Source organism: Octopus bimaculoides, chromosome 23 (assembly GCF_001194135.2).
Source record: "Octopus bimaculoides isolate UCB-OBI-ISO-001 chromosome 23, ASM119413v2, whole genome shotgun sequence".
In the NCBI taxonomy this organism is placed as follows: Eukaryota; Metazoa; Mollusca; class Cephalopoda; order Octopoda; family Octopodidae; genus Octopus; species Octopus bimaculoides.
The window spans coordinates 36,699,515-36,712,969 of NC_069003.1; the positions used below are offsets into that span (position 1 = coordinate 36,699,515).

General features: G+C 36.3%; 2 protein-coding genes across 2 annotated transcripts in view; both read right to left on the reverse strand.

Moving 5' to 3' along the window:
• LOC106873976 (meiotic recombination protein REC114) overlaps positions 1 to 821 on the reverse strand; it is a 6,915-nt gene extending 6,094 nt beyond the window's left edge. The window contains exon 1 of the mRNA XM_052976074.1: positions 551 to 821. The gene's annotated coding sequence lies outside the window, so the exon portion shown is untranslated. The remainder of the gene's footprint in view (positions 1 to 550) is intronic.
• Positions 822 to 2,788: 1,967 nt separating this feature from the next.
• Positions 2,789 to 7,605, reverse strand: LOC106873972 (splicing regulator SDE2). The gene is made up of 6 exons (XM_014921519.2): positions 7,441 to 7,605; positions 6,211 to 6,328; positions 5,062 to 5,343; positions 4,365 to 4,461; positions 3,638 to 4,028; positions 2,789 to 3,264 (listed from the first exon to the last, which is right to left on the reverse strand). Exons 1-6 carry the CDS (start codon positions 7,567 to 7,569, stop codon positions 3,052 to 3,054), a joined length of 1,230 nt encoding a protein of 409 aa, XP_014777005.1. The 5' UTR covers positions 7,570 to 7,605; the 3' UTR covers positions 2,789 to 3,051.
• Positions 7,606 to 13,455: the final 5,850 nt, after the last annotated feature.

The window sequence follows — 13,455 nt, forward strand, 5'->3', positions numbered from 1 at the left end:
GTGATTTAAGCAGTAGCTCAAGATACAGAATGTTGGAATGGTGTGCGCGTCGTCGACTTATTAGAAATAAGTTTACCTGCGACGACTGTCTAGTACCATGCGGACTTATTACACGTGGTGACAGAATAGATGGAAAAGAATGGTACTGTAAACAGTGTAAAAAAAAAAGAAATCTGTGCGCTACAGTTCATTTTTTGAAAGGAGCCATATTCCACTCTTCAATCTGGTGTTGCTTATTTACTGCTGGTGCAAGGAAATAATGCAAAAACATATTGTAAATGAGTGCTCTCTTAGTCACACTAGCGTGGTAGATTGGAGAAAAAAGTCGCATGCTGTTTGTAAAAAGAAAAAAACATTTTAAACTTTTATAAAAAAAAATTCCGTCGCATGCTGTTTTAGATTCTTTTCTGCCTGTTAAAATTCCGTCGCATGCTGTTTTAGAGAAAAAGTAGTACGGATAATACTGGTAAGTCGTTCAGTTATTTCCCTTGAATATTTTTTATTTATTTCTTTTACTTCTCGAAACTGGAAGATTACCATAAATCGTTACCTTTACTGGTTAAAATAACGAGATTTTGGTTTGGAAGTTTATCGTCTGGTCAGTGACGAAATACACACACACACATACACACATGCGCGTACACATACATACGCGCGTCACACAGACATACACACGCTCAAAATTTATCGTCTGCTTAACAGCTAAACACACACTCACACATAAACACTCAAACTTAATCGTCTGGTTGACGACTTAACGCATATATACATGCATACACATGAGGATTGACATAGACACACAAACATACATAGACATCTACATACACACATGCAAACATATGTACATATACATACAATTATAGTCACACACGCATACGTAATCACAAACACATATACATAAGTAGATATACATACACGCATATACATGGATACGTGAACACACATACACACACTCACATACATGTGCTTCCCTCTATCACTAGTTTTTAACAACACCAACTCATTTTAATATCCCCAGTCATGTCCGCTCTGTGGAAACAGTCATTAACGTTTGAATGAATGTAGTTACAGTCTCATGAGTGTTTCTATGATAATTGATAACTTTGTTACAGATTTTGTGTTTGGTAAACAATAAAGATCTAGAAATTTTCCAGGTGAACATTTGACAATCAGAAACGTTATTTTCAAGCAATTTGGTTCACTTTTAACTCAATTCAAGTTTCTTTCATTTTGCCTTAACTGTTGCTTCCCGATCATTCTTTCACCCACAAAATTCTTTAAACCTAGTTAAACTTACATAAAATAGTTTCACATTTTATGTGTGTTGGTTGTCTTAGGGTCTTTGAGGCACAGAAGTTGTGGAAGTGATCATTAACATCGACATCAGTGTACAGATGATCAACGGTTTAAAACTATCCGTCGTTATCAATGTAGAATGTAATTTAATTAAAATATTCTTGAATAGATACACAACAATAATTTGTAAGAAAAATTGAAAAGACGTCTTTTGAATGTTTTTTTGTTGTTAAAATATTCTTTATTCATTTATAAATATTGAAGGACTGCAAAAGTTGCAAAGAAAGCAGAGTTAACTCCCTTATGAAACTGTCCGAATTTGCTTACGACTGTCAACCCATTCTTTTACTTGTTTCGGTAATATGATTGCGGCCATGCTGGAGCACCGCCTTTAGTCGAGCAAATCGACCCCAGCATTTATTCTTTGTAAACCTAGTACTTATTCTATCATCCCAATTTTGCCAAACCGCTAAGTTACGGGGACGTAAACACACCGGCATCGGTTGTCAAGCGATGCTGGGGAGACAAACACAGATACACAAACACATACATATATATATATACATATATACGACGGGCTTCTTTCAGTTTCCGTCTACCAGATCCACTCACAAGGTCGGCCTGAGTCTATAGTAGAAGACACTTGCCCAAGGGGCCGTTGAATTATGTTTAATTTGCTGAAGTCTGTAGTGAAGTAATACAGCGGTCATTTTAGAAAGCAGGAAAAAACAACAACCGGTAAGATCGTATATACATATACACACACACTGTCTTCTAAGTACACTTGTAGTTGATAACTCATTTTCTTCCCCAATGCCTTAGATTGCTATAAATCAGGGACTACATTGTCCAATGTGTCCTTTCTTTTTACAAAACACAACCATGCCTGTGCCTATGGGTATCATTAGCTGGAAAAAAAAAATGAATGGGAAATGAGAATCTCTCATTGTATTTATAAAATTATTAATAACAATTGTAAATTGATTTTTGATTGGCGAATATAATACATTTCCATGGCAACTAAATATGCAAACTAACAAGTTTTATAAGGAAGGGAAAAATCATAAGATATTTTGAGATTGGTTCTCAGTAAGTATTGTTCTTGGACAAGTTGTCTTGTGATGAGAACTTAATGGCATTAGCTGAGATATGAAGAAGAGATGACTGCAATAGTTTGGATTTATAATGCTGAATGAGTGGTGAAATAATAGCATGGGTTGATAGTGGAATGGAATGACTGGAAGAAATATAAAGTGTAATGAAGTCAGATATCAGGATTCTGGGTCTCACAGTTGGGACAATGAACAGAAGTGGCAACATGGAATTAAAAAATTCATTTTCTATGTTGGAATGGATTGTACTGGTCCAACATGGAAAATAAATTTTAAAATGATGAAGAATTATTTGTGATAAAAATTGTTTAATTCTGGTGGAGTCTTCAGGAATAGGAACTAAATTTACAAGAGAGCAACAGGAATTGTTAAAACAGTAATTTACAAACCACAAGACAGAGTTTTTTTTTATTTATCTTTATAAAGAAAACAGATCGACTTCAGCAACATGTATACAGCTTAAATTCATTTTGACATGCGCAGAAAACTATATTTTTATAATATCATTTAGAATCAGATGGTTTTATATTAATCATATACATTTATGTAATATGGTAATTTTGGATTTCATTATCAACGAGATGAAAATAAAAAAAAGTATTTGAAGCTAAGAATTCTTATTTTCTTTAGGTACATAAATACATTATTTTTTTTTATTCTTTTTCCCTTTTGCCAACAAGGATGGGTCAATCTGTTCAGGTGTTAATCCTTTCACAGCAAATAAACGTTGGGCTCTTTCTGTCAAAGTACCTCCACATTTCATGCCTCTGTCTTGCAATGCAGCTTTTAACATATCAAGGCCTAAAACTTCAAGGTCACGGGCACAGTCAGCATTTGCCAGAACCTCTCCAACATCCTGAGGTAAAAACAAAGTAAAGAACAAAACAGTTAATTATATTCTAATATCAGATTATCAATTTTCTAGATCTTAAAAATGTTTTTAACTATTTCAGTAGTCTCAGCTAATTGAAATGATAGGAATCCCAATAATTGGTTAAAGAGTTAGTCGTAAGTATCTCATTAACAGTGCAGTGCTGTGTTCATTGGCCAAGATGCTTAAACCACCAAGACTCAGTTAATCTATACTTTATCTATTTCAAAATTTCTTTTCTGTGAAATGTAAGTAGGATAATTGTAAGGTTTTATTCACCAACCCAACAGTTGTTTTTATAAATACAAGTTAATAAATCTCCCAAAAATGCAACAAAAGAAATGAATTTTATTCTTACCAATGTAGCACCATTTTGTTGAGTTGATTCATCAGTATTATTGGTACAAGATGCTACCTCCTTCTCATCTTCTGTTTTGGATGTTGTTGGAGGTGGGTTTTTTGTTATGGTTGTGGATGATGATGATGAGCCACCAGTACTGTTATTGGTTGTGGAATTATCTGAAGAATCAGGAGATGGAGTGACTTCATGTTCAGGAGGAACAGACAGGAATTTTGTAGAGCTCAGAGAACTGTTTGAGTCTGTACAGTCATCAACTGATGTACTGCCAGCGGATGTGGATGCAGTGCAGCTGGTACTAGGAAAGGCAGCGGCAGACGGACAAGCTATGGCAATATCGCAGTCATCAGATAAATCACTGTCATTGAGGTTGTCTTTGTTAATTCCAATCCTATAAAATTAGAGAGAGAGAGAGAGAGAAATGTTATATTATTAAAACAATCCAAAATTTAATTGTATATAATATAAGTATGCATGTGTATTGGAAAGTGGGTGTAATTTTGAAGAACTGGAAAATGCATAAAAACATTGTGCTTTACTTGAAATGCTAAAATGAGATATTGCTTATGGTAGGGAGAGAAATATTATTTTAAAAGCATGTCTTATATGAGGAGTGGAAAAAAAAAATCCAAAACAATTGGTAAAGCATTCATTAGAGCTATACATGGTATCATGATATATGAGTATTATTATTATTATTAGAGATATATTAAATAAAATGATTTACCAATTCCAGTGTTTGTCTAAAGATTTACTTTCCAATTTTCGTTTTTTCCCTCCTTGGACACTTTCTGCAGAACTGGTATCTCCATTCCTCTTTAGGCCTGGAAAAATAAATATCCCATTAAGCAGTAAAGAAACAAATGCACACACACACGCGTTTATACACACTAATGTAAGATTATCAAGGGATAAAGATTTCTTGATGAATACATCAATACTGGATGTGGAGTCAAATTTATTATATAGGAATTGACTTCAAGTTTAGCCTCTGAAAGCTTTGTGAGTTATTTGGTGGCACTTACTATGTACCAGACAAAGTCCTGGGATAGACATAATTGATTAGAACCCCTGAAGGTAGTGTTACAGTAAAAATTAAGTGAAAAGGAACATTATCCCAGTGAAAGTATTAATTATTCAAGTTAAGGTCTGTAATATTAAATGTATCAGACACTGTCATCTACTAGATAAATGTAATTATTGATGAAAAGTTATTTCTATAATAATGATTAACATTACTGTATCACATAAGCCGCCAGGTTAAGGTGGAATGAAGAGATTGAAGTGTGACTAAGTCAACTTGGCATAGTTTATATCCCAGCTAAGTAATCAGTATTATAAAAGTGATAAAAGGTGTAATTTTGTTCAGTAATAAACACTCATTTAAAGCTAAACAAGGGACTTCCAAGGTGGCAATGGCTTACCTGCTGTGATAGCATCCTCAAGGTCCCGTGAGACTTTCTCTTTCTGTTTTTGATAAACTTGGTCTTCAAATTGATGTTTTGGTGTTTCTCGAAGTCGAAGAGATCTCTCTTCTCGACGTCTAGTCCGTTCTTTCTCATGCTCCACTTGTTTAGCCATCCACTCTTTCAACTGCTTCTCATTATTAATGTCTCGCATACGGCGTCCGCTCAAATCTCGGCAAGCTTCTCGGTTGGTGGTTTTCTCTATCTGGGCACCAATGGCACGTAACATTGAACCAAACCCTTCGAAAATAACACAAATATCACGAAGGAATAAAACAGCCAAAATAGCAAAGTCAAAATAAATCTAAGAAATATTTCAGGTTTTGGATATTTCTATCAAGATTCAGATAAAAACACTCATAAATATTTTCTTCATATTTATTCATAATAATCGTTTCTACTATAGGCACAAGGCCTCAGGGAGTGGGGGGCTAATCAATAACTTCAATCCTAGTACTCAATTGGTACTTATTTCATCAACCCTGAAGGGATGAATGGCAAAGTCATCTTTGGCAGAATTTGAACTCATAACATAAAGACTGATGAAATGCTGCTAAGCATTTTGTCCAGCATGCTAATGATTCTGCCAGCTTGTTCACAATAATAATAATAATAATAATAATAACAACCATCATATATCAATGATACTGATGAGAGATCTCAAAGAAATACTTGATAGGGATTATCAATAGGGAATTGAAGTATCTAAATAATTTCAGACTCGTTAGTAACACCATTTACCATCTCTTTCAGAAATGTCATGTTTGCAAGTACGGAGAGATGTACATTTCTTGTGTCTGTGTCACAAATGCAGTTTTATGGAAGAGTTCCAGGATTTCTGGACATCTTTTAACAGGACTCATTTAAAGTTGCAAGAAAGTTAGAAAACTTTTGTTAACATAGAAGAAGGATGATCATTCTAGTCTGATCATCATCACCATTAACAGTGAAATGTTCATGGAGTGGAGATATCTGTCTATCAACACATCTCCAGTTGTCTATTAACACACCAATCTTATATACAACAATAGCACTCTAAGCCCTAGTCTGGTGACAAGTCTCCCCTTCAGCCAAACGGTTTGATTTGGACAACGACGGTGCACTCACCTCCTTTCCCACCAACCAGTCTCGGCAGAAGCTGATAGTGACACCCAGCTTTAATGACATCGTCGTCATTCAAAATATGTCCTTGACACGTTAAATAGCAGTCATCAACCGGGAAGATCTACAAACAGTAAGGAAAGAAACATAAACCATTAGAATAAATCAAAGCATCACACACAGGTTGGGTGGAACATGGAAATCAAATCTGTAAAAAAAATGACAAGGAGAGAACGTCTGTAAGGTATTCTACCTGGTCCTCTAAGCTGTTTTCACAAACATTCTACTGCGTTCGGGATTTCCTTCTTTTCTAAAATACCAACTCATTCGGCGCTTCAACATCTGTTCATAAAAAATGTCGTCATAATTATCTTTATTAAATTAAAAACACCAGTTATTGTTTCCTCCACTTCATGGTGAAATTTCTAGAATGTCTAAAATTTCATCATTATCCGTGATGCCTTTTTTTGGCAATATTTTAACAGCGTCATTAAAAATATAATTGCTTTCACAATCTTATTTTTCCATCTTATTGTGTGAATTCTGACAAGAACTTGCTATTCTCTGTAGTTGAAGAATGACACCCAATTACTAAAACATCAAAATTCACCAATCTAATACTGCTTTTAGTTTGTAAATAAAAAAAAAAAATGTAAATACGCTCGATTTCGTATAAAAAGTTATGAAGATTTAATAATTTCGTTTTCCTTTATCAAAATTAAAAATAATAATACAACAAGGGGAATAATTCTAGATATAACAAGGGAAATAATCAAACAATTATTAATATCAATGTGAGAGGGTAAAATAATACTTTTTTTGAGCCGCTAAATTAAATTTATTATTATTTTTTTTAACCTTACTTTGTGTTTTGAAAGATGCTACATCTATGATCTAAGGGCGGTTTGACTACTAGTTTTAGCATATCAATAAACTATGTAGCCGAAAAATTTGCATCGTTAACTCGATGTGTCAACGTCTTTACTTAATATGACAAATCTGTAGATTAATATAGGGCTAGATTTATCTCAAAATCTAACCTAATTGAGTGAAATAGCACAACAATATCTGAAATAAAAGTATTTAAACACGATCATATACACATTTATATATTATACACGAGAAATATAAGTGAATCGTTAAAATAAACCTAACAGCTGATGCATGCTTATGTATTGTTTATATAATTTTACGGTATCATATAAACATCTGTGGAGTATATTAATAATATGTCACCTGTGGAAGACGCGCTCCAGTCTGTAACCAACGTTTCACATCATCAATGGTTGATGGTGAGCTATAATTGTAAACAAATGACTTTCTAAATCCAGCAAGACAAAAATTTAGCAAACAACAATCAGCCATGTTGAAAACTTAATTGCTAAATGAGCATGCGCAAACCCTGAGCATGCGTATTGTAAGCGAAGGAGGGTAAATCTGATAATGCAAAATAGGTTCGAGTTCCGGAGGAAGGAATTTCTTTGAGTTTGACGTGAAATGTCCTTGAGAAATTTCCTTTCTCTATAAATTTGTGGCAAGATGTCCAACGTGGAAACCAATGTAGTTAAAGAAAAAATTCACGATGTTATTTCAAGGAAATTCGCCGGTGTTTCGAATTAAGCAATCCACTGTAACTTTTTTTTCTCGAAATTTTCTCCAGATTTTTTGTTTTAATCGGCCTGCCATCAAAACAAAAAACAAGACAAAACAAAAACAAGTGTAGTAGGTGTAAAAAAATGTGTATTAAACGAATATGAAAACAAAAATTTGCGCCAACGAACCGGTCGGGGTGGGAGAGGACTTTCGGAAAATTCACAAGATCCGATTTTTCCCCCTCATAATTTATAGGAAAATGGATATCTTTTAGTGAAATTCTATATAATTACCTTTCAAACGGCATAGATTACGATTATAAAGAAATTTTGGGGGGAATTTTTTCAGAGGGTGAGAGGACTTCCGAAGAGGAAGAAATTCATATTTTTTTTTTTTTTACTTGAGTGTAATGGAAAAAAAGTTCTTTAAAAAAATTTTAGATTCATTTATTTTTCGTTTGAGTAATAGAAAAAGGTTTTAAAAATGATTCCATGTATCATGGTGAGAGAAATAAATTCATAGATACGGTGCTGAATATGATTTCCCTATGGAAAAAAAGTTAAGGGCGATTTAGCTGTTGTTTTTAGCCCAACTCCACTGTTGAGATCTTTTTAAAAACCTTTTTCTATTACTCAAACGAAAAATAAATGAATCTAAATATTTCTTTTTCAAACTTTTTCCCATTACACTCAAGCAAAAATATAATTTATGAAAGTCCTCTCTCACTGGGAAAAACTTTTTGATACGGTAGTGGTAGCACTACTGTATCACGTGATTTCACCGCTGGTGCTAACGAAATTTTGACAACCATTAGAATTTCGATGCTTCTTAGCATTTGTTGTTTACACGAAATGATATTTTGGGACGTTCACCGCAGTCAACGGCGTTATAAACAGCATATCCAAGCCAGTTTGGATGTACTTATTAAAATTCGTTATAAAGGCTGCTTCTGTCGCGCTAATACACACACGCGCACACACACATATATAAATCTCGGTTGATTCACCAGAAGCAATAAATAACAGGACTCAGTACAAATGTAGAGTATACTCAGATACGTTATAATTGAAAGGCACCGATTTCCTCGAGTTGATCGTTTCCGATTACCAGCTTGGCAAACGAAGCCACTCTTTCTTTTGAATATTCACTGTCTAAACATTTTTGAAATATGAAATGAAATGAAAGCTTGTAGAAAACGCTCATTGTTATGTTCTTTTGTTTAAAAAATCCTTTGTGAACGACACGTGCGAAGATGGCTGCTTCAAGCTCACGTTTTTGTTTTCATTTCTGGTTCTCGTGGAAATGTTATTATAAAAAGCCCATAAACTCCATTCAGTGGAAGTCATGAAATTGCGTTGCTGCTTTAGCAATGTTTCAAAATAATACTTTTAAGTAATACTTTCAATTAAATCTTTTAATTAATGTTTTTAAAAACATTGAGTGTATATGCGGGTATTCATTTTGCATACGCATGTGCAGACGTATATATGTACGCTCATACATATATGCACATACATGTTGAAACTTATATCAATAAAACCTATTACTTAACGTTTCGAACAATATGTGTGTGTGTGTGTGTTATGTTTAATCGTTTACTTGTTTCAGTCATTAGACTACGGCCATGCTGGAGCACCGCCTTAAACGGTTTAGTCGAATAAGTGCTACGCAGTGGGACTGAACCCGGAACCACTTTGTTGCAAAGCGAGATTCCTCCCCACACGGCCATGTCCGTGTCTATACACACATAAACACACACGCGCCCCAGTGCCTGCCTGCACACGCACGTCCAGTATAATAATTGTTCCAAAGATTGGTAGGAGGACAGCGATTTCGAGAGGAGGCGATAGTCGAGTACATCAACCGCGGTACTTGACTGGTACTTTATTTATCAACTTCGAAATGACGAAAGGCAAAGTTAGATTTGCTTTGAACTCGGAACATAAAGGAAGACGTAGGGCGCGGCGTTTCTTCTGTCGCCCTCAGGAATCCATCAGACGACCGAATTTGTTTCTTAACATTTATAGAGAAGACGTGAGAAAGGAAAGGATTTCTGAGGGTTCTGAGAAGTGGTTAGACAATGTTTGGAAAGGCGTCTCTTCAGATGTGGTCAAGAGAGAGAGAGAGAGAGAGAGAGAGAGGAGAGAGGATGACAAGAATTTGAAAGCAAGCAAAATAGGCTCGGTTGAGGGAATAAGGAAAAGCCACAACCACTAAATTAGGATTAGCTTTGGTCATTTTCAAAATGAAAGCAGTTTAAGAAAGATGGAATGTTTTTTTGAATGTAACGAGGAAGCCCGCACCTTGTTTTGTTACCTGTCGAGTGGGAAATAATTTGAAAAGTGAGCCTACTTAAAGTTAGAATCAATGTTTTTGTTGTCGTTGTTTTGTGTCCTCAGGTTAGCCGTGATCGAATTGTCTGACATATGAGACACGGGTCACCGACCGAACGACGAGGTATAACATAACACGCATTCATCTTTTCAGTGATATAACTCCACCTAACTAACAACTATACTTCCCACTCAAACGTACAACGATATATTATGTTGGGTGCAGAATGAAAGTCTGGATATGTTGCTCCCTTCCTCTCTCACTTCACTGCCAAGATTATATCTGTATACCAGTAGGTCCTGGTGTTGCCAGAGCTGAGGCAGATCAAGTTGACTCCATCAAAATACAGTAGTTACATAGGCTTGTGGACAAGGAGTGTAGGGTGGGGGCAAGCGGACCCCTTTAATTTTTTTGAGGCAATGAAAATGCTTTGAACATCCTGGGTTGGATCTAGGTTTGTATCCCCTAACACATTTCGTTCCCGCACTTATGAACAGTTACTGCTCTTCTGTACTCAGTGTTGGTCTCAGCACAATGTTTGAGGCGGTGGAGGGGCGGGTTTAGTGAAATAACTGGTGATGCAGCTATTTCTGTGTGGATATTTGTCCAGGGATGAGTGTTTCTAAGTTATTGTTCCTGTAGTAGTATTAAGAGATGTTTCTCGATGAGTGGGTTTTCATGTCGTGACAGGAATGTAAGGACTAAAGCTTGTTACGGCAACAAATCACGCCATTCACGTGACCAGGCGGTCTTGCATCGTTAGTATTTTTATTTCGTTCTATATGTGGACTGTGGGTGACGTCTATGTACGAACCACTGTGACCTATAATGCACTGTTTTATGTACCTAGTCCTTTATTGTGGTTTGTTGTGAAGAGATTGGGGTCCTAGGAAACGGTGCATCTGGCAGACGGTACTTCAATTCTATTGTTGTTCATTTAGACTGGAGCAGTTGCGCAGTAGTTCCCGGAGAATGGTGGGAGGAAGCGATTGCGCCATCTGTGTATGAATCTGTCTGTTTTGTGAAAGTGTGGGAAGATCATGTTGGTGTAGAGGAATTTCAGAATTGTTATGATTTTGCCCTGCTTCCATATTTGAGGAATTTGACAGTGTTAGCACAAGTAGTAGTTGGGGTTGAGAAGGGCAGTGTGTGTGTGTGTGTGCGTTAGAGAAAGAGAAAGAGAGGGATAGAAAGAAAGAAATAAGATGATAGTGAAGAATAGAGAGGGAGAGGAGAAAGAGGTACCAAGGAAGAGGGAGGAACAAGGGGCAAGTCGGAAAACTACGGACAGAGCATAAGATAATCAACAACACCAGGGAATGACTAAAGAAATACACACAAACACACACACACATACACACGCACGCACGCGCGCAATAATAACAACAGTAATAATAAAGCCAAACTCGGATTTTAAAAAGGATGTAGCATATATGTGTGTGTGTGCGCGCGCGCGTGTATATATATACATATATATGTGTGTGTGTATATATATATATAGATGTATATATATATATATGTATATCTATCTATCTATCCATCCATATGTGTGTGTGTGTATATATATATATATATAGGTACCCCTCCCCCACGCACACATATGCAAACCTACCCACGTTCACAGCAGACATGTCGGCAGGATATCAGTCATGTGTCCTCGCTGAATAATTATTTGCAAATAAACTAGTAAAAAAACCATTGCTCTAAGGTTTATGACTTAAATTCCATTAAGGAATTTATTATCCACCTTTCCGGTGTCGAACGCTCCTTTCCACACACCCTCCTGTGTGTGAGTGCATGTGCACGCGTGTGTATCCCTTTCTTTCCCTCTATCTCTCTCTGCTTAGAGAGAGAGAGAGAGAAAGAAGAGGCAAAGAAGGAGGAGAGAAAGAGGGAGAGGAAGAGAGAGAGAGAAAGAGACAGACAGGCAGATAGATTGACAGAGAGAGAGACAGACAGACAGACAAATAGATAGATAGATAGATAGATAGATGTGTATGTGGTGAAACAAGGGGAGATTGCGGTCAAGATCGTCATGCGAGCTAGAAATGGCACAATTTATGGTCTATGAAGGGAAATCCGAGGGAGTCGAAGAAATTTCTAGAAGAAATTCTTTTCTGTCTTTGCCCACATTTTTCCAATAAAATCTCTCTGAAATGTTAGCCCCTGTTCTGTCGACACCAAGATGACTTCCCAAGCAGCAGGCAGCATTATTATGTCTACAGCCCATGAGAATACTTGAAATAATACTCTTCTGTTCGTCCGGATTGCGAATGGCCAAGGTTTCTCGGTATTCATTTGCAGAGTTTCTTACTCTCCCTGTTCTGTGACGATAGTAGAATTGACCACTTCGTGCAACGTAGTGCTTAGAGAGCCTACGTAGGTTTGCCTTTTCGTTTTTGGACATATGAGGTCCATATTTGTGAACAACATAATCAAATAAAAAATCAATGCTGTCAGCGTTATCAAGTCGCCATTCTGGATATGCTTCTTTCAAATTTCTTCAGCTTTTAAGTAACTAAGTGAAAACGCCAACTAAATGACAGCTCCGACTTTCTCTTTGATTTACAAATGTACATTACGCATACACACACTTAATAAACATCAACATATACATTTAATGGGTTCACCCTATTTGCTATCACGGTGACGAACATTTGGGGAAGGATTTTAGATGGGAGAAATCTGAAATCGTAGGGGGTAACTTGAAATCGGGGGGTAATCTGAAAACGATTTCAAGTTACCGGGGTGGTGGTGGTGGTTAATCTGGACGGTGATCGATGGATAAGACATCTAGCTGTTGACGATCATAGAATTTTGCTCTAAGCTGGTTGTCGCAAGATGGTGTAACAGTCTTCACTGTTGCCTCATTTGAATGAATCATAATAATATTGGTTTCAAATTTTGGTACAAGGCCAGCAATATTAGGGGAGGGAGAAAGACAATTCTATCGACCCTAGTGTTTCACTGGTACTTATTTTATCGACTCCAAAAGGACGAAAGGCAAAGTCGACCTCGGCAGAATTTGAACTCAGAACATAAAGACGGACGAAATGTCGCTAAGCATTTTACCCGGCATGCTTGCGATTCTGCCGTCCGTCTGGCCGTTTTATGAATCATTATAATATTCAGACTCGGTTTTTAGTGGCGATCCAACACCATAACATAATTGTGTGACTAAGCACCACGACTATTACAAGAGAAACAATAATATTGATAGTTATAACCCGTGGGCATGGCACAATCAGCGACATTCTTGGATACTGAGGGGGTGGGGAATGACGAAAATAGCTCAACAAAATTTATTAATAGCATAAAATGTCA

Coding starts and splice junctions, on each gene's coding strand:
- LOC106873972 (XM_014921519.2), bottom strand. CDS start 7,569: ATGGCTGATTGTTGTTTGCTAAATTTTTGTCTTGCTGGATTTAGAAAG. Junction 4,029..4,364: donor TTAGACAAACACTGGAATTG/GTAAATCATTTT, acceptor CTAATTTTATAG/GATTGGAATTAACAAAGACA. Junction 3,265..3,637: donor AACAAAATGGTGCTACATTG/GTAAGAATAAAA, acceptor TTTTTACCTCAG/GATGTTGGAGAGGTTCTGGC.